Source organism: Melospiza melodia, chromosome 2 (assembly GCF_035770615.1).
Source record: "Melospiza melodia melodia isolate bMelMel2 chromosome 2, bMelMel2.pri, whole genome shotgun sequence".
In the NCBI taxonomy this organism is placed as follows: Eukaryota; Metazoa; Chordata; class Aves; order Passeriformes; family Passerellidae; genus Melospiza; species Melospiza melodia.
The window spans coordinates 64,120,280-64,140,756 of NC_086195.1; the positions used below are offsets into that span (position 1 = coordinate 64,120,280).

The 20,477-nt window shown below is 45.0% G+C and overlaps 1 protein-coding gene and 2 long non-coding RNA genes across 6 annotated transcripts in view; 2 read left to right on the forward strand and 1 right to left on the reverse strand.

Moving 5' to 3' along the window:
- Positions 1-2,400: 2,400 nt before the first annotated feature.
- LOC134414258 (uncharacterized) lies at positions 2,401-6,773 on the forward strand. The gene is made up of 2 exons (XR_010026698.1): positions 2,401-2,997; positions 4,421-6,773. It is a non-coding gene; the product is annotated as an uncharacterized LOC134414258 (long non-coding RNA).
- On the reverse strand, positions 2,903-8,796 carry LOC134414257 (uncharacterized). Of its 2 annotated transcripts, none has more exons than XR_010026696.1 (4): positions 8,343-8,796; positions 6,296-6,426; positions 5,556-5,716; positions 2,903-4,932 (listed from the first exon to the last, which is right to left on the reverse strand). It is a non-coding gene; the product is annotated as an uncharacterized LOC134414257 (long non-coding RNA). The 2 variants fall into 2 exon arrangements; XR_010026697.1 differs by having other exon boundaries at positions 6,296-6,439.
- Positions 8,797-9,780: 984 nt separating this feature from the next.
- Positions 9,781-20,477, forward strand: part of FAM131B (family with sequence similarity 131 member B) — a 32,442-nt gene continuing 21,745 nt past the window's right edge. For 2 of the 3 annotated variants that reach the window (XR_010026699.1, XM_063148554.1), the window contains exon 1: positions 9,781-10,018. Coding sequence is in view for 2 of the 3 variants with exons in the window: in XM_063148554.1 (XP_063004624.1) it covers positions 9,991-10,018 (28 nt within the window). In the remaining variant the exon portion in view is untranslated. The remainder of the gene's footprint in view (positions 10,019-20,477) is intronic. The other variant, XM_063148555.1, reaches the window with a different exon arrangement.

Genomic DNA, 20,477 nt, shown 5'->3' on the forward strand with positions numbered 1-20,477 from the left:
TTTCTGCAGTGACTGATGGTCTCAGAGACAGTGCTACACTTGCTGCTGCCAGAGGAAATGAACGGGATGTTTACAAAGCTATTTCAGTGTTGCTTTTCCTGGGCTTCCCACCAACAGCTTTCTTTCCAACACCTTGGTACATAGTGTTCAATGAGAAGAATTACTGAGTCCCACCAGCACTAATCCTTTTGCTTCCTGTTTATTTAGCCTTTGTGGCCAGGCTTACCAAAAACTCTGTCCTCCCAAGGTGGTCATCAAGCCTCTATCTTTAAGAATATTAAAAAAAGAGAGATCTGGTAAAAGGAGGGCTATATTTTGTTTGGAAGTAAATGAGAAAATATTGTGTATTTGTGTAAGGGTGTGTCAAATCTGAAGCAGTGCAAGAGCCACATATTACATCCAGTCAATGTACAGACAGGCACTGCAACCTCAGATATAACACCCTGAAAGAGAAGGAGCTGCCTTAGTTCCACTTGTCACTCGCTCTGGACACATTGGACAGCCTGCATTTCTCCAATGCAGTAAAACAGCTCCTATTTTCTCCTGATCCAAGAAAGAGGAAATCTGCAGAGAGGTCCAAATTTAAATGCACATATGGGATGCTGTCTCCCTCTGAAGTTTCAGAAAGAGGCATTCCACAGGGGCTAGACTACACACTGCCAGTCTTCTTGAGGAAGGAGACTGGGAAAGGTAGAGGGTACAGTTCATCTGTGAAGAATATGATGAAGATCTGGTTGATACTGTTCATTGCCTCTAACTTCTTAGATGATATCACTGCAGACAGATATCAGCCCTTTGGTGCCAAAAGCCTAAATTCAACTTAATGACCTTAGCTTGCGGTCAAGATTAGAGGGACACTAAATTGTAGACTTTTTTACTCTTTAATGTTGCATATTCTCAGGTCCTTGGCTTGGTTTTGAGGCTGGAATGACTCCCTCATTAGACTCAGAATTCATTTTGTCTTTCAGTCTACACTGATGAGAAGCCTACAGTATGCTGCATCCTGCTTTGCTGTCTTAGCACATTATACCAGAGTCCAAGAGTCTCCACTTGTGTTTGCTTTTGACTCAGAAATTGTTGTTCTCCAAATCCCCTGCACCTCCAAGCAAGGAATGGAATTTCAAGTTACATAGTTGGTGCCTGAAGAATTCCACTCTCCTAAACATAGCAATTATTTATGTGACTCCAGGGACCATGAGAACAGAACTCTCCTCATCTACAATCATTTCAACTCTTTCTCCCAGCTGACAGTAAACTGAGGAAGAAGTGGTAAATATAAAAAATTATAAATGTTATCTTACTTATTGCAGATTAAGATGAATTTTGGGGAGACAGAAAGGAAAAGCAGCCTTCAGTGAGAGCAGATAAAAGCTAAGAGGCTTTGCCTTAGCCCTGTAGTGAGACATAGCACCTGCACAGACCGTGTGGTGCAACAACAAACATTATCATTCCAAGATTTTCTAGCAGCCATCTCTTGAATTGCACTAGTGGATTTCTTTCAAGAATCAGCTATGATCCCAGCAAGTCTGAGGATGGGGTGCTCTTTCCTGAGCTGCTTCTGATAGGTGGTGCCTCCTTGCCAGCAGTGCCATCAGGATGTCAAGTGTTACAAGACAGCAAGAAGAAAAAGCAGTGAGGCAGCCCCTTCTGAGAGCCTGTTCCTCAAATTTCAGTGGAGAACACAGAGAGCAGCAAGGTCCCAATGTGCTTATCAAGGTGCTTGCCAGCAGGTAAAAACATCACACCTCAGAAGACTTGTAAACAGATGGGAATGGAAAGGTCACCTCCAAATAAGCACAGAGGGAAGCATCCTGGATCCCACCATATTCCTTATGGACTGCAGCACAGCAGAGCAGAGCAGAGCAGGTAGATGTATTCACATCTTCCAGAAACAGCAGCAGGCCTGACTTGATTCCAAAAATAGTTTGAGTCAATGTTGATTTGCCAGAGCCTACTCACAACAGCTGTGTGCTCTATGCTAGAGAGTAATTTCTGGAGATTTTTTTAAAATAGGAGGGCCATTCTGCCAGTGCATGAGTGAACAGTTTTAAGTCGATATTTTGCTTCAGGATACATAATACTGTCATTATTCCAGACATGAAAATTTGGCAGAGAGGACAGAATCAGTAGCTTTTAAAATAAGAAGTACGTTTCTTTGTTCAGGCTTGCTTTTACGGTTTGGGGTATTTTTGTATGTTTTTATTAAGATCTGTAAAATTACAAAACCACGTTGCAGAAAGAAACTCCCCACCTTATTTTTAAAGCAGTTAGTATCCACAGTTTTGCTGAGCTTCTAGGCCCCCATCTCCAATATATCAAAGGGAGAGAGTGAGGAGATGACAACTGATATTTTGTAAGGCTAAAAATATTGTGCCTTTTTACATAACACTGGGAATTTAAAAAGCACATTAACTGCTTGCAGATTATTTTTAAAAATGCAGTTTGAGCAACACCACTAGTATAGATTCAACTGACATTTAGGAGAAGGAGCTTCACTGCTGGGAAATGAGACACTCAGTAGAGGATGAAGTAAATGTTTAAAATAGGCAAAATAAGACTCAGACTGTACCAAAGATATTCTCACCCTAATATACATCTCACATTTATATCATTGGGGGTGTCTCTTTTCTGAATGCATATCAAGTAGCCTTTTTGACCTTCCAAAGAAACCTCCTCAGATCTCCCCTCTTGTCGCTACCTACCTGATGATGAGGAGCCTTCATAGTCTCAGTGTCACTGCCAGAGGTTCAACAAATTCCTTTTTCACACTCCTGGAAGTTTCTTTCTTTTCTCCTCCTCACTCACTGGCATTTGCTGAGCCCTTCCTGGCAGGCAGGGAGTGGGAAAGTCCCTTATCTGAACTCACTATCTTCCCATTTCCCTTGCTGCTGGAGAAGCCCCAGGCCATGGCAGAAGAAACTGGAATTTCAGAGCCTGGCCCAGCCTACCTCCAGTCTCACTCTGTATGAGCAGGCATTTAGCTGGCTCAGACACAAGGTAAGGACACACGAGGATGCAGAATGGATTTATGAAAGGCACTTGCCAGGAGGGGGCTGCTGAGTGGGTGAAGTTTGTGACAGATGAGGCAGCCTAGACTTGCTAGTTCTTTGGTGCTGAGCTGCAGTTCCAGAGAGTGCTGGGTCCCCTGCTGGAGTGGCAGGTGATGCATGGTCACATGCACTAGGTCACTGTGCTACGAAGGCGTGGGGGAGATGCTACCAGAGCAAGCTGCACCACCACAGCTCCAGATGGTAAGTTCCTGTCCCATGTCTTCCATAAAGCCTTGAAATGGGAACTGTACAAAAATGAGTTCTTAATATATCTAGAACTCAGCATGACACTTCTGCATGACTCTGCATAAAGACCAAAAAGGGATGAAGATGCTGAGAGAATATCATACTTCCTAAAAACCTGCAAGCCAGGACTGTTCTTCTGAAAAACCATGAAGCTACAAATTCTTAAGAAAAACAAATGGAAGGCAAATATCAATGTAAGGTGAGAAAAGAATTGTAAACACTTGAGTATTGAAAATTTATTTCTGTATCAATACTTCAAATCCAGGTGTTATACAGAAAGCTGATTGCATTTTAATGAAATACTGCCAAACTAAGCAAGGTCACACAGTAGGATCTTTGCAGCAAAGCACGCATGTGAGTCCTGTCTGTTGTTAAGTTACAGGTGGCCCACTCCTTGCCAGGGCTTTATGTGCTGGGAAGATCTCCCCACTGCAGAAATCCTAATTTGTTTCAGAATTTTTTTTTAAATTTCACCTTGTGTTGAAATAAGTGTGTTTTTAAGGTATCTTACGAACATCAAAGTATTTCATTCCTCTGGGTAAGATTGTCCTTAATTTGGGATGCTCTGCCAAATGTTCAGTTTCCAATAGAGGACGCCAGGATGTCCCAGGCATGTGTCTCTACTGTGGCAGCATAGGCTAATTTGAGAATTCACCATGAAGAGAAGAGGAGAAAATATTTTAGGGTGAAAGAGGAGAAAATAATTGTGCTCACCATTACATCTCTTCAGCCATATGGGATAAAATACCCAGGAGGAGTTTTTGATAAATGCACTATTGAGGGTGTGGACTGATTAGTTCTATCTCAGCACTAAACTAATATGCTCCCCTAAAGTTTTTTATGGTCTCTGGGTGCAGGAAGAACGAGATCAAACTTGCTGGGGTGTGAGTGTAGGTAAGCATGAGCTTATATCACAATATGTAATGCAAACACAACCTACCTCTCTCCACCTGTTATCCCTTCAGTTGATTCACACAGCCTCAAATATTTTCCCAGCTTGAAAGGACCCAGCCTTTCACTTATGTGAGATAAGTTGCACCACTTTCAGGATCTGAACTACATTGGCACTGCTTTTTTTCCTTCTTTAAAACCTCATAAAAAACCTTTCTGTTTGTCTTCTGCAGCAAAGGAGCTCTGAAGAAAGAAGAACTGCATGAGTCATTTTGCTATCTCATTTCCTTTTCGGTCCACACGAAAATCCTATCAGTAGCTAATACAGCTTGATGTAGAATTAACTCTTATGGCATCTACTACATTACCTCCATGAAGCAATTACTGAGATCTCTGCCAGAAGTAGCTTTTACTGGGGAATCCAAACTGCCAGTGGCAGGAGGCCAGCGCTGAAGCACACTGGAGCAACAGCCCCTGCAGGACGATTCCTGCCTCTATGGATCTGATACAGATTCTATTTTTGTAAACATCTTCTACTCATGAACTTCACAGGCCTCTGCATATTTTCCACAGCTGAAGACACATCGTGCAAGAAGCATGTAGGAAGTTTTTCCATGTCTTCTGTGATAGTAGCTGGTCACAAGGTATTACATAAGGATTTTAAAAGGATCAGAGAAGGAGAAGGTGGACATTCATTTTCCAGAGTCTTTTCATGGGACGACAGATATGGTTGCCAGTGATACCTCTGGGGAATAGGCAAAAGGAAGACATTTTGCATTATTTGGTGCTTGGTGATGTTTACTTGAAAGTGGGACATTAGTTGGCAAGATATATATTGTTTTTTCTTTTCATTTTAGCTGGTTTTAGTGGTAGCTAAGGAAGATAACAGGGACACATTACCTACTGTGATATAATCTGCATCCGTGATAATTAATTGATGAAAAGAATATATTTACTCAGCAGGTAAGACAGTGACAATAGCTTTGTATTTTATAAGCAGTGTTTCTTTGGAAGATGCTGTTCCAGTATTTATAATTTATAAGATCTTTATATTTATATAGAGATATAGGGAACATCTGGTAGAACAGGTTTAATAGATTCATCAATGGCTTATAGAAAATATGAACAGCTGTCTCTTAAAACACAAACAAACAGTTAGTTTACAGCATAAGCTGTTCTTCAGGGATATGATGGAAGCCTCAGGGTAGTTTAGAACAAGTTGCTAAGAACCAGACTAGTTCTAAAACTGCTTTGCTCTGTGCTGTTATCAGCCCCTCTATCAGGCTAGTGACCATCAGTCACAAGGTGACTATTTTAAGATTTGCTGGAATTGTGTTTTCCTCCCCACCCATCCCTGCCCAGACTTACAGTGACCACTCTGTGTGCAGGGCATGGGGGAAGAGAGGCATGGATCCTTGTCTGTTCCCAATTCACCTTGGCATACAACCCCAGAAATAGGTGGTCCTCCCCTAGGAGCACATGCTTAATGCTTATGGTTTCTCAATTTCTCTGTTGAATTCGTCGCAAAACTGCAGGAACAGAGGAAGAAGGAAGTCAAGGGATCTTTATGTGGCACTTCCTCCAGCAGCATCCTTGACCTAGTTTGGGCAGCACTGAAGCTCTGTTTTGCAAACAGAAGTTGCTAATGGCAGTGACCTACAGAACACAACAGGTCAAACATTCTTTCCCTTTTGCCAGCACAGCCCTTCACAACAGGGGCTGTGGAAGGGGAGATTTTCAGATCTGCAATAAACAGAGGGGCACATAATTTCATCCATCATAAAAATAAATTAGCAAGTTGCAAGGGGCTGTTTCCTACTCCTCCTTTCTTCTGAGGTACCCAGCTTTGTAAAAAGATCTATCCATGTTTCTCTCTAGATATTTAAATACCTCTTTTTGCCAAACCTGTACAAAAACTTATATTTGTGAAGATCTTTCAGACCAGCATTTAAATCAGCACTTATCAAAAAAATGTTGTACACAATTTCCTACACAAAATTGCAGCCTCATTGTTTAAGAACCAACCCACAATGCTCAGAGAAAATATCCACAGCCTGTCAGAAAGTTTATTTCAAAGAAAACAAAACTGTTTATGTTCTGTCATTTACCTCCAGTTCCTTTAAGCAGCAGTGGGAATGCTGTTGCTCATGAAAGTGCAAGGACAAAAACTGTGGGGCACAGTTAGATTTATGTTCTGTTTCAGTCCCTTGTTCAGAGATTCAGTCTTATCACTTCCCTCCTACGAGATAATTCTTATGAAATCACATTCTTATTAAACCATGTATTTCTTCAAAATGTAAAATACCTACTTTTCTTTTGGTGCTATATGATAAACATTTTTACTGATTTTAAAAAGTTTGTTATTGTCTTGATAAAAACTAGAAACTGTTCACTGATGATGAATTCCCTATTGCATAGAACCCACTGCACAGAAGAGCTGAGCAACTGGGTGAAAGCTGTCTTAACGAAATCTTCTCAACTTCTAATGAGAATGAAATTGACTTTTAATATGGAGATTTATGTAAATATAAATAACACATAATGTTATGTAAACATGATAAATAAAGGTGTGATTAAGAACCAAAAGATGGTGAAGAGTTTACCCTTTCATTAAGCTGACTATATTAGAAATGAGAGATGAAGCATGGCTCTAGGTGCCAAGACAGGTATTGCTTCCAGCAGCTAAGTGATATTGATTTCAAATTAAAAAAATGAGGGAGCTGGTGGCATCAGGACATGTGAGACAGCCACAAGACAGACCAATAATTCTGTGGAGTGAATGAATGGACACTTGAGTATAATCCTTCTTTCCAGTTCTTTTTTTTTTCTGCTGTGCATGTCTGGCAGCAGCACGGGTGCTTGCCAGATCCTGTGTAAACTACCACCTCACTAAAGCAGCAGCAGACAAACCCATGAAGAACTGGAAAGCAGCTTTTCAGGCAGGGTAAGTGCTAGGACTTGCTCACCTGCCTGTGGAATCACACCCTGGGGCAGAAGTCAGAGCAGGTTGATGTAGATGATATTGTAGCTTAATGAAAGGAAAGCCAAATGTGCATTTTCTAGGACTTGGGATATGACTTTGAGCTTGAGGTAAAGCAATAGACAAGCTCAGGGGGAATAAAGAAAGAAGAGTCAATGTGACTTGTCTGAAATCTTCACTGAAAAGGAAACCACAGCAGAGTTCACTCAGTGCACAAAAAGGGTTCACAGAGGAACAGATTTAGATTTGGCGGGTGGGTGAGAGGGAGACGGGGATTAAAATGAAACTAGACTCTCTGAACAGAGGAAAAGAAATTGCCCACAGCTGTGTCAGTAATACATCTTCTTAGGCCAGGGTGAGGTGCAAATGCTGTTTGGTGGGGTTTGGTGAAACTGCTGAGGACAGCTGTCCTGATCGATCAGTCCACCGGAGACTGTGGGTGACAGCAGCTGGCTGGGCAGCCACCAGCTTAAAAAACATTTACCCAAAACAGGACTTTTGTCTTAATATACCACTCTTCCCATTGCAATCTGCTTTTGCTTCCCTTTTCTTCGCATTTTTAGATCCGCTTTTTAGAGATGGTGAAACACCTCTAGTTAACATACTGCCAAGCCCATTGTTTCCCAGTGCTTTTACAACCCAGGCTAGAAGAGTGTAGACATGTCAGGAAAAGTATCTTTAGTAAGTCATTCAGAAAAACGAGATGAAAACTGATAGGTTTGGAAATATATGGGGGAGGTGGAAGGAGTGAAATAGGGAAAGAACTCTAACTGTGGAAAAACTTCAGCCTCATCAGGGATCTAATGCATTGTACCCAGTGATAAGCATTGTAGCAGCAGAGCAGACTGGCCTCGGGCACCAGAGAGGAGGGGACTCTGATCTCTTACACTTCAGCAGCGTCATGTTCACCATACATAGTAATACCTTCAATATCATGAAGAAGGAAAAAGATAAAATAGCTGCCTATATTCAGACCGTGGTTTGGGGTTTTTTTCTCTGCCTTTATCTTTCCTGCATAGATTTTATTTTGTAAATTGACTTTATCTGAGTATTCTTCCTGCTTATTGTTTCAGAGGGTCAGGCAAAATATGTTCTGTCTGAAGCCCTTTTTTTCCTTATTTTTTTCCTTCCTTAGGCTGACTGTAAGGTGTGAATGGAAAAATGAATGAACTTACCTATTCTTTGGAACTGCTGTTAATGAAGAATGATCAGCTGTCTTGAGTGACTTCTCAGCAATGCTGACAAAAACTGAATTCTCCAAGCACGAGGATGAGATCAAAATGGATCATATGGGATCAGCAAAATTCAATCTGCCATTAGTAGAGATGAGTGGAAGGATGCTGGTGAGATCAGAGAGGCTTTTTGGGCGAAGGAGACACAAAGGACCAGGGAAAAATAGTAAGCATTTCAGAGTGTGAAGGTGGATGGACCAGACTGGAGAGAGTCCCTGGTGGTGGGGAAGCGGGCCAGGAGGACACTGCCTGTTGATGGTGCCATCAGGTGAGAAGAATTTGGGGTGTGAAGGGAACTGACCTAACCACACCTTCTCCATCTGCAGAGATCCCTCCTCACTGCCGTGTTAGCGGGGAGGATCTGGGAAAGGCCTCAGCGAGCATCCTCACGGCTGGGCTCGCTTCCTTCGCGGTCGTGCGGGGCCAGGGGCAGAGGCCGGGCGGCGCCGCACGCCCGAGCCCCGCGGCCGGCTCCGGGGGCAGATCGGACCGCGGGGAACGGCCGTTCTCCCGCCGGATGGCGGCTGGGGCGGCTCCGCGGGCCGCCTGCCCCTCGGCAGCTCCCGCAGTGCCTGCGGGCCGGGCTGCGGCGGCACCGGCACCGCACCGACACCGGCACCGCGCCGGGCCGGCTCAGCCGCGCGGGAGCGCCCCGGGGGAGGCGCGGCGCGGCCGCTGGGGGGCTGCCGGTAACTGAGTCGGGTCCGCAAGTGTAGTTACCGGGAAACCGCGCCCGCCCCGCCTCCATCCATGCAACCATCCATCCATGCAACCATCCATCCATGCAACCATCCATCCCCAGCCCCTCGCGGCTGCTGCTTCTTCTTAAGGGGACGCACCAGCTGCTCACCCACCTCGCCCCGTCCCCACTTGCTTTACTCTTACAGGGACAAGCCCGCTGCCCGCTCCCCCCTCCGCTCCCGGCCTGCGGCACCGCCCGCCGCTCACCTGTGCCCGCCCCGCTCCCCCGGCGGACGGGAGGGGCCCCGCGCCGCCCCCCGCTCCGTGCGCATCCCGCGCCGCCCGCACCTGTCCCGTCCCGTCCCGTCCCGTCCCGTCCCGTCCTGCCCGCCCGCCGGGCTCCCTCGCCTCCGCCCCGCCGCCGGCCCGTCCCGCGCTCCCCGCGGCCAGAGGGGCGGCCCGGCCCGGCGGGCGCTGCCTCCCCTCCCCGGGCCGCGGAGGGCGGCAGCCAATCGGCGCGGCGCTGCCGGGCCGAGCTGTTTACCCAATCTCAGCCCGCCCCCCGTCGGGGAGCCGGGAGCGGGGGGCGGGCGGGCAGCGGGGGCTCGGCGGCGGCACCGGCGGGGACGCGGCAGCGCACGGGGAGCCTCGCGGGGCGCGGCGCAGAGCGCGGAGGCGCGGCGGGGGCAGATGCCAGCCTGGCCCGCGGGCTCCGCGCCCGCCCGCCCGCCTCGCCCCGGCGGGGGCACCCCGCGCTCCTACCTGACCATGACCCCGCGCCGGTCCCCGCTGGGCCACCCCGGCGTTTCCCGCTGAAGGGACCGGCTCCTTTCCGACCTCCGCCGCTCCCCGCCTTCTCCGCCTACTCGCTGCTGAGGCTGCCGCCTCTCCCCGGAGCCCCGCCGGAGTGATGGGCTGCATCGGATCCCGCACCGTGGGTAAGGCGTTGGCGGGGACGGCGCCAGAGGATGCTCGGGCAGCCGCGGCCCCCGCCCGGGTACCCGCACGGCAGCCCCCGGCAGGTCGCCCCTCGCAGCCCCCTCCCTGCCGCCCGTGCAGCGCCATTAGCTGCGTGCGACCCTTCCCCACCGCGGTCTCCCGTGGCGTGGCGGGGCTGCGCGGAGCCGCTGGCCTAGGTGCTGGCAGCGGGGCGGCGGGACGTGCCCGGGGCCGGGGGTCGCCTGCCCGTGTCACCCGTGACGAAAGGTCGCCGAACATGTGGGTCAGTGCGGCGCCTCCGGAGAAGGGGGTGGGTGCGGGGCGTGCCGTGCCGTGCCGTGCCTCCCGAAGCGGGATCAGGCGGCCGGCGGCTGGCTCCTTTGCTCGGTAAGGGTTTATTGTTATCCGAGGATACATAACGTTCCATGATCTGCACGTCTTCTTGTCTCCCCCTTCCCCCTGCGTAGACTTCAATGGAGAAGAGCAAAGAAAGCTGAATCCCTTCCCTCTCGCGGAGCTATTGCGAGGGGACACGGGGAGGGACCGCATCCTTCCGCTGGGCCACGCCATGCACATTTTTAACCAAAGGATCCCAAGCCTTCAGGCTGTGTGACCCATCTCTCCCCTCCTACACACATGCAGATACCAAGAGATCCCTTGATCTTTAAGCAGGGGTATCTACAGGTAAACACAGCATTCTGGGCACACTTTCTTGCCTTCAGGTTTTTGTTTTTTTTTTTTTTTTGTGCAAACCACAGGTACAGCTCTATCAGTTACATGGGGATATATAGTTCAATATGCCAAAAGAATCTCTGAGAGCAAACCGGAGTTCATTTGGCAGTACATCTCGCTCCCAAGCCGTCGGCTCTGTCTCTCCCAAGAGCACGCGGGCATCTGTGGGAAAAGGAGACCTCTGAGGACATGAGAATTGCACCACCACCCCAGATGGAGGGACTGTGTCACCCCAGAGTAAATCTGAGGGACTATGTCAAAGCCTGATGCTGCTACACTTCTTGTCTCAGTGGGAAAGCCCTTTGTGAGCACTTGCAGGGAGCCATCTACTCCTGCAGCAGCAAACTTTAAACTACAGAATCCAGTTTCTACTTTGGGAATTAATTCCTGTACCTAGCCTATGTCTCTCAGCAGTCTCAAATGTCCTTATGACCTAGAGAAATCTCTTACGTGTCTACATGGCAAAGATCACTGCAATATTTCCCTTGAGATTCTTCAAGCTCACCTGGATCAGTGTCTCTATAGCATATCAGGACATGTGTTGCCTCCATCTCCTGCCTTGCCCCTATCCTCCACACACCATTGCTGCCAAGGGCATTATTATTCTGTTAGCTGGGTAATTACTGGTACGCCTTTTATCGATGTCTGTCTGAACAGGCAGCGTTAATTCTTGGTCTCTCTTCCCACAATGCTGTTGAAATAAAGAACGAACATGCATTTAGTAACATCCACTCTCCACTGCAAAATGTGGTTAAGCTGTCGTACAAACTACAGGTGTTTGCTCCTGTGCATGGCAGCGTTTTTATGTGACAAATAACCCCTGGTATAGCTGAGCTGTTGCAATTATCATGCTCATATGAGATTATATATACGTGTTTGTATATATATTTATAAGTGTCATACAGTTGTGTGGGCATAGATGAAAACAGAAAATAGCATCTATGCTATGTCGATGGGATAATGATAGCTGAAAATTCACTTTGCAAATTGCAGTCCTCCAATACAGACCTTAATGGTGCAGATGTTTGACTTCTCATATGATAGCAATTTTTGATTGGTGTGATACACGTTCATTCTTGATGGTGCTAGCTCAGTGGACTTTAGGGACCTATTTATACAGTTAACTGAGGAGCTTTTCTTGCCCTGGTGGTATGAAGGCGTGCGCTAAGGGGGATTGCTCAGCTATGATTCTGGTCTCTGTGGGAGTCAGATATGAATGTAGTAATACTGTCTGATGCCTGCTTTGTGTGAAACTTTTACACTGCTGTGCTTTAGAAGGGGCTAATTCTCCTGTCAGTCCTAGAGGCTGGATTTAGTGAAGGTGGGATCCTTGAATTTTAGTTGGACTACTCCTCCTAAGGAATTTTGTTTAGAATGATTCTTACTTGGCAGCCTAGATTTTTGGCTCCAGCCTTCCTGGAGTTATTGAAAGGATTCTTCAGACATATTTTCTTCGAGCTGGAAATCAATGCTTTGAAGTACTAGGTCTGAGCTCTAGGATGTGGTTGGAAACTAACATCCTAGCATGAGCAGAGCTTTGTGTTCTCTCTTCCAAGTCTATCTGGTTCGATTTTTGCAGAATTAGTTCAGTATACAGCCTCTGTATTGGCTTCCCAAGACCAGGTAGGTCCCAGAGAAGGGAGTGCTATGCTTGTATTTATTTTACCTTGAAATTTACATGAAGCAGATTTTGAACTCAGAATTCAAGAGGTTTTAATTAGTGATAGAAAGCTCATAATCAGTCACATTTGGTTTATTCACCACACAAGGGCCAGTGCAGGATTGTGCCCTGAGCTTGCTCCGGGCCTTTTTCCATTCCAGTTTTAAGCAAGCCACATGATTTCTTCATCTCCCGCAGGGATGTTTTACTATGATCTAGTTAGATGTCATAGTTTGCACATGTTTAGTGATGTGCAACTTTACATTTTCTTTCCTAAATATGAGTTTTCTGGTTATTTCTCCCTGGGGAAAAGTAATTGAGTGGGTCATAACAGAGCAGCTCCATATGTGATAATTTGAAATGGAGTCATAGAGTATATTTAAATTTTACAGAGGACACCAGAATGGCAGTGATCTGGATTATGATTTCCTAAGGTATGGAAAAAGCTGAAAAGTGATCTTAAAAGGCTAACCTGATATCCAGTCACCTTCTCCACAGTCATATCTCAATGTCATACATGTGCTTTGTGTAACATGGCATATAGCAATTACTCAATGAGAAGTGGAGGTGGCTTCTTCCTCTGGGAATGGCTGCAGGTCGTGTCTGTATATTGGGGATACCCCATCATAGTTCCTAGGGAGCTGTCTAGCAACTCTCATCATAGCTGGGTCTCAGTTTCTGGGATGTGGAGGAGAATTTTCACTGAGGTTGCTCGACAGTTAAGGCTGTAAAATAGACCTAGGAACTTGTGGATATTTGAGTGCCAACCAGCTAAGTGCCAAAGATTAGCTTGGTTGTTGTCAGTAACTGAGCCAAGTTTAGGGTTTCAGGTCTGCATGGGTGTCTGAATGCATTTCAAGTGTACCTTTGACTACAGCTTAGACATCTCCTAACACTGGCTTTTCTGATTAGCATGGCAGGGTTTCTCTTAGTTCCTTGAATGGATTTAAATTAATAGAAAGCTCAAGCATGTTAAGCTCAAGATTGCTGTCTCTTTATTTTCCAGTGATTTCTCTGATTTCTCTCATGTCTTTGCACAGAAGCCTGCAGCAAACCTGTTTTGTGAATGTGATGTAAAATGGTGGGAAAATATTCCAAGACATTACAACCTAATAGTACTTGTGGAGCGTGGGAGAAGAGAAACTAGAGTTGCTCACGCTGAGGGTCAGGGAAAACCTTTTGACTGTGAGAAGTGTCAAGCACTGTAACGAGTTTCCCAGAGAGATTGTTCAGTATCCATTCTTTGAGGTTTTCAGGACCAGACTGGATAAAGCTGTGAGTAATCTGGTCTAACCTCATAGCTGACTCTCTTTGAACTGGAGTTTTCACCTCAGGAGGCACCTTCCAACCCAGTCATCCTGTGTTCCTATGCTTAGGGTCTAAACCCTGGAGTGGTTGCCTCTCTGAGTCAGGTTGGACTCACTGCTTCCTGTGCCAAAGGTCCCCAGGTCTTCCACATGCCATCAGTACACTCCTACATGTTGCCCCCATCACCACTTTCCTTAACTCTTAGGAGTGCCATGTGTCACAGAATTCCTCCCCATGATAGCCCCAGCTGCCAGCTGCAGCCTTTCCTCTCTGAGTGTTGTTGGTGTGGCAGTTTTGCAAGGAGCAGCCCCAGTGACAGCTGGGCTGGTGCGCGGAGCACCAGGCTGGAAAAGGCAGAGCTCTCCATTGTTAATGAATTGTTCAGGCTCTGGGTCAGGTGTGACCTGCCAAAGCCAGGTACCTGGCTTGCTGGGCTCCCCTTCCCTGGCAATGGTCAGTGTCCTGTCAGAGGCAGGAGTATGTACTTTGTCTGTTGCTTTCCCACTGGATGATCCCCGCTAGGTGTAAATGAGTGGCTCATAGCACCTGCAGCAGGAGAGATGGAGCCAAAGACCACCCACTCCTAATCCAGCCACTTTAGATTCAGCAGAGTGGGAGCAGGGTGGGAGGCTGACAGGAGAGGGGTAAAGCAGCTGGAGCAAGCAGTGAACATCCCCTGCATTTTTCTCCTTACTTATTCCCCCCCACAGATCTGTAGGTGTGTGACGTGAGATCTGGAATGGCAAGTGTGGTCTACACACTTGGAGTGTGAAAAAGTGAGACATCTATTCTGCATGCACACCTCACACTTACCAAGTATGTATCAAGGTGTCCAGTTCCTACCTCCTTCACCTTCAACATCTAGTGAGTCAGTGAAAAGGAATAAAGAGAGGAGAAGCTTCAGAAAGGAGATGGTAATGCAGACGGAAACTGAGTCATGGAAGTAGGAATAATTTCTTTTAGTTGCATGCGCACAGGTGGAAGGGGAAGGAGCACAGAGCTCCGTGTAGAAACTGTAGGTGATGTGAGTAAAAGAGTGGGAATACATGAACAGGGGCATCTGGGTATCTTGTTCCTCCCTTACCTGGGATAGAGACAGAACAGAGGGACAAAGGCACACCTTCCAGACCAGACTGCTTTGTGGTTGGTCTCACTTCACTGCTTGTATTTCTTCCCAATCTGGCAGCAGTTCTCAATCTGATCACTTTTAGAAGCTGAAGTAGAGGGCTCGGGGATGGGAACTTGTTTGTCCCAGTAAGATTCTGAGCAGAGAGCATCTCCCAGCCCTAGCAGCCGGTTGTCCTGAAGGCTGTATGAACGGGTGATCTCTGAGACCTCCCTCTCTTGTCAGGGCTTCTGAAATACAGGTGGGTGGTTTCAAAGTTGTGGTGGGGAGAGGCTGGCAAAGGGCATGATTGCATAAGCCTGGCTTTATAAGGAAACAGTCCTAAAAAATACACGTGCAAGGTAAGTGTGTGTCAGAAACAGTCACTAGTAACAGAAAACAGTCTTTGGCATGTTGCTGATTGATGTAAGACCTCTGTGTGTGTACAAACAACAGATGTGATTTGAGGAACAGAACTGAGGAAGAGCATACTCATTTTGTGAACTCCTATGGACAGTAATATTGCAGGAATTATGAGAGAAATTACCAAGGAGCTGATGGAAAAATGCAAGTAATGAATTCATTGGCATGATAAAGCTGGGAGTCTTAATTCTATAGACTGATGTGTATTGAAGCAGAAGAAGTGAACTAATCAATAAGTGTTTTAGGCCTGCTTTCTTGGGGGGACATAGAAAAAGTAGTTTTCAGGTCATTTAATAAGGTTGTGTTCTCCAACAGCAAACAGCTGTGATTTTAGACTGATACTTAACCAATTGAAGATAATTCACACTCATGAGTTTTTAAGCACTTTGATAAAAAGTCAAAGCTTTATTTTATAAGGTCTTAAAATAGTGAAGAAGGTCTCAAGTGAAAAGCTGGGATGTTAGCACAACTTTAAAGGTTTTGTGAAATGACCTATGTATTTAATTTTATCGATTAGTTAAAATTTCCAATAAAATATTAAAGGCAAATATATCAGTTAGAATGGGCTTATACAAAACAGAGCCTGTCAAGCTAACTTGATTTCATGACTTTATGAGATTCCCTGCAGCCAAGTACTTCTCTGATAGAAGTACTTTACCTACAGTCATGGTGATGGAGGTAAAATATAAGATTGTTAAAAGATACAACCTCTAATAAGCTAGCAATCAGCTTAGAACCACATGATTCTTAGTTAGTTAATATATGAGTACAGTACATTCTAAGTGCATCTAAATTCAATAGATAGCAAAATAGTAACAAGGAAAGAGTCATTGTTGAAAAACCTGTGGCTCTAATTTTTCCAAGTACCGTGTGATTTTTACATAATGCTCAAAATCCTGAGGGAGATCTAAAATACTGATAAACTTGATAGTATTTGCAATGACTAGAAGAACTGCTAAAAATGAAAGTAACAAATGGAAGGGATAAATCACTGATAGGGAACAGTTTGATTCATTTTAAGTACTGACAGACAGTGTGTGTTTCAATCTAACCAAATATGAGTTAATCTAAATATCTAATGGCAGAGTGTGAATGCTATTTACAGGACCAGAATTCTATTTTGTGAGCAGTCACACTAAATAAGCTTATAGATATTGGAACTGGTAATCAGTAGGTCAACAGCTGCTACTGAGATGCTGCAGCCAAGGAAGCTGAGGTGCTTCTTTGATCTTGAATATTGAATAGGAGGAGAGAAAAGCATATTTTCTCTGCATTTGGCACTTGTGAAAAAATTATTTTTCATCTACTTTGTCTAATTCTATTATTATCACTTTGAGAAATACTGCAAAACTGAAGTATGACAAGAAAATAAACATAGAACCGTGAATAAAAACTTACAGAAGTGACTTGATGACAGTCCTTAAGTGTTTGATTGAAGAAAAAAACGACCTCGAAGTCATCTGACTCTTCAGCCTAGTAGAAAGCTAAGATGTGAGAGAAGGATGGCAGATACATTCAGATTGGAAATGAGGCAAAAATCAAACAGTAAAAATACTGAACTATTGGCATAATTTACTGAGAGTTGTACTGAGCCCTCTGTCACATGAACACAATAAAATCAAGATTTTAAAAAATGCCCTCGTTCAAGCACAGCAACAGAAAGTATAATTAACAAAGGGAGTACATTTAGCCTCTCTTATTTTAAGGAGGTCAGACTAGATGATCAGTGTGTTTCTCCATGAGTTTAAGCTACACATTCCCAGGTCCAGGAGTATACCAGACTTTTAAATGAAATATAATTTTTATATCCTGAAACGAATGGGGTTGTATTTGCAGATGCTGATCAGGCATGGCTCATGGGGAAAGTTTCAGTTCAAAATTTCTAAAGTGCGCTGGAGAAAACAGTTTGGTGACTCAAATGGTGAGCATAGGGATTGACATTCCACATAGGAAAAAGAGTTTTTGGGTTTATACTGCTGGCCATTTATGCTCACTGGCCAGGATGGTGACAGAAAGCTGTGACAGGCAGAGGAGGATCAAAGAGGCTGTGGTGGCAGGAAGCTCAGCAGGCTGCAGATTAAATGTTTACTTCAGGAGCTATTCAAAGAGACTGTAAAAGGCAAATAACTTGCCTTTTGCAATGATTAGGAGGACTTAGTGTGTGGTGTTACCACCAAAGAGGCTTCAGGTGACTCAGAGAGATTAAGACCATAGCAGAACATCACTACCCTCTGCCCCCAGCCTCAAAACCCCAACAATTTTGTGTCTGTTCATTGTGGAAGAAGTTGTGGAATTTTATCCTGTGTAACCTTTTCTTGTTTGAGATGCATCACATCAGCTTCAGATCAAAGCCTCAGTGAGGTTGTAGAGCAGGTAGACAAAAAAGTGGTCAGATGATGTTCATGTGAGACTTCTGGAGAAGTTTGAGGCTGGAGGGGCTGAACTGTAGATTTTTATCTGTAATGCTTTCCAGTTGCTTTGGTACAAGAAGATTGGAAGGTCGATGATGTCATGCCAGTTTTTAAAATGATTTTGAGATCTGGAGAACTGCAAGCTAGTAAACAAGATATGCCTAGGAGGCAAGCTAATAAACATTACTCTGAAGAACAGAATTAGTGTAAGCATGGAGAGATAAGATGAACTGAGAAAGAGTTAACCCTACAGTTGTTAGTTGATATCACAATTTATAAGTCTTAGAAGGGGTCAACAAGCAATATTGACAAAGGAGGTCCAGTGGCAGTAGTCCGCTTGGATTTGCAAAGCACATTTGTAAAGGTCGCTCACCCTAGGCTGTTAAAAGACATAAATCTACTGTTGAATCAGAGAAGTTTCTTAAGTAGCTGGGTAAAGATAGGAAACAAGGATTAGCAGGAAATGTCCATTTTTCACAGGGATTTCTTTTCAGATTTGTGCATATCCATAAATGATATGAATATTTTTTCAGATATGTGCATATCTGTAAATGACATTAAAAAGGGGAAGGGCTACATAATGAGGTAACAAACTATGGTAATAAAGTAATCAGTCGTTTGGGGGAGCAGACAGAAAACTGCATGGAATGATTTGGGAAAGGATTTCACAATATCAAATGACATAAATGATGGGTGAAATTTGATGTGGATAAATGTAAAATGATGCACACAGGCAAAGCAATTCTAGAGTTACATTTGCAATGATGGAGGTTCTGAGTTTACTGTTGCCATGCAGGAACGAGATCTTGCGGTTATAATGTGTGGCTTAATGCATAGTGCCACTAAAAATGCCAATCAAATTAGGAAAAGAATAAGAGAATAAAATGAGAAATAGCGTTATACTATGTATCTATCCATATGGTTCCCTTGTTTTGAGATTTTATAATGCATTGACCTTAATGGTCTGTTCCCATTTCAGAAAGGCCATAATCAAAGACTGGAAAAGATTCAGAAAAGGATAGGAAAGACAATCGAAGGTATTGTGTGGCTAATATGAAAGGAGCCATTTAAATAGGGATTTCTCAAGTATGGAAATGAGACGGTTAAGGATATGACAGATAATCTAAAAAATAATGAATTTTCTCTGGGATAGGAACAGCATGGAGAAAATGATGAGGGAAGACTATTTAATTACCAATTTTAAAACAGAGCCTAAACATCAGACAAAACTAATAAGTGGCAAGTTTAAAGCAAATAAAAGTCAGCACTTCTTCATGTAACGCAGAATTCAATTGTGGAAGTACTTGACCTAGGATGGTATGGGTACTAAAAGGCCTTTGTTTTGATTTTAGAAGTGAACAGATGAATCCTTTAAAGATGACTAAATACAGAGACAAGTCTGTCTTGGGAGCTACTTGAGATGTAAATTGTGACAGGTTAGGACAGATATTCTGGGGAAATATCGCTGCTGTTTCCCCTGTTTGAATCATTCCCTGTCTTTCTTACACATCCACTCCCGCTTTAAGGACAAGCTGATACCCATCCCAAACAAATACTAAATACCTCCTTTCCCACCACTTCCCAAAAGAAGAAGAGAATGAAGAAAAGGAGCCAGAGAGGAAAGTAACCCAATCACTGAGGAGTGAGGGCTGGGAAGAAAAAAGCAATAAGAAAAGAGAACAGACTAACAGGCTAAAACCTGGAAAACAGGGAACCAAGGGGGAACAATGAGCAGAGCACCCCTGTATTTCCATGATATCCAGGAACTGGTAGGTGCTGCCGAGTCATGCCTTGCCCAGAGCACTGGAATAGAAATAGCTCTGTTAGTTGCTGGGATCTTGGGATTTCCTCCTCCTGGAGCTGGACATGTCCAGCTTGGTGAGAAACAGGATAGTTGATGAAGAGGACCCAAAATTTAGTAGGTCTTGAGATAGAAACTGTACCAAAAAGATGTGAGAAGAGTAACCAGAATCAAAATAATGAGTTTTGGAGGAGACAGAACATTGGCATGTGTGGTGTGCTGGTTTTCCCTCTGACTGCAGAAAAGGCCTGACTTGGGGAGTCCTCTGAAGAAACTTGAACCTTCTGCTTGATGAAGGATTTCCCCAGATGATGCTCCCAATGAGCCATTGAATTAGCTGAAAGTAGAAACTGGCCACCGGGGTTCTTCATTCTTTTCTGACAATGAGTGGTCCTACAACCACTTATCATGGGTCTAAGGGGTTGTTAACCCGGTGTTTGGGTTTGAGGGGGAGGTTGAACAAATGATGTGCATACCTGGCAGAGAGTGATGACTGTTCCCTTGATGTGGAGATCAGAGGGGCCTCTAGAGCAGTAGGTGCCCCCTGGGTAGGTGTGGATGCCCTCAGGGACAGCGGGGAAAATCATGGGGTGTGGTTAGGGGTGGGTGTGATGGTGTTTGTGATGGTGAGATGTGGCCTCACCTGAGCATTGAGTGCCCGCAGCTCTGCCTGGTGAGCTCAGCCCCTGCAGTCTCAGTGCCAGCAGCTCGTGGTCATTTTCCCCAGGTGCTTCGGGAGCTGTGGAGCTCTCTCTGGAGAGGACACCTGAAGCCCTGCTGGTGGCTTTCTAGGATTGGGAACACTTTCTCTTACCAGATATCTGCTGGAAATACAATACAGCAGAGAGGAATCAGACCAGGAGTTTTCCTGGAGAGTGTGTAAGAATTTCCTGACACAGCTGGTGAGTGTGCCAGCTAGGGAAGGCACCTGCTGGATCTCTTGTTTGTGAACAGGGAAGAACTTGTGGGTGATGTGGTGGTTGGAGGCTGTCTTGGGCATAGCCATCACAAAATGAGA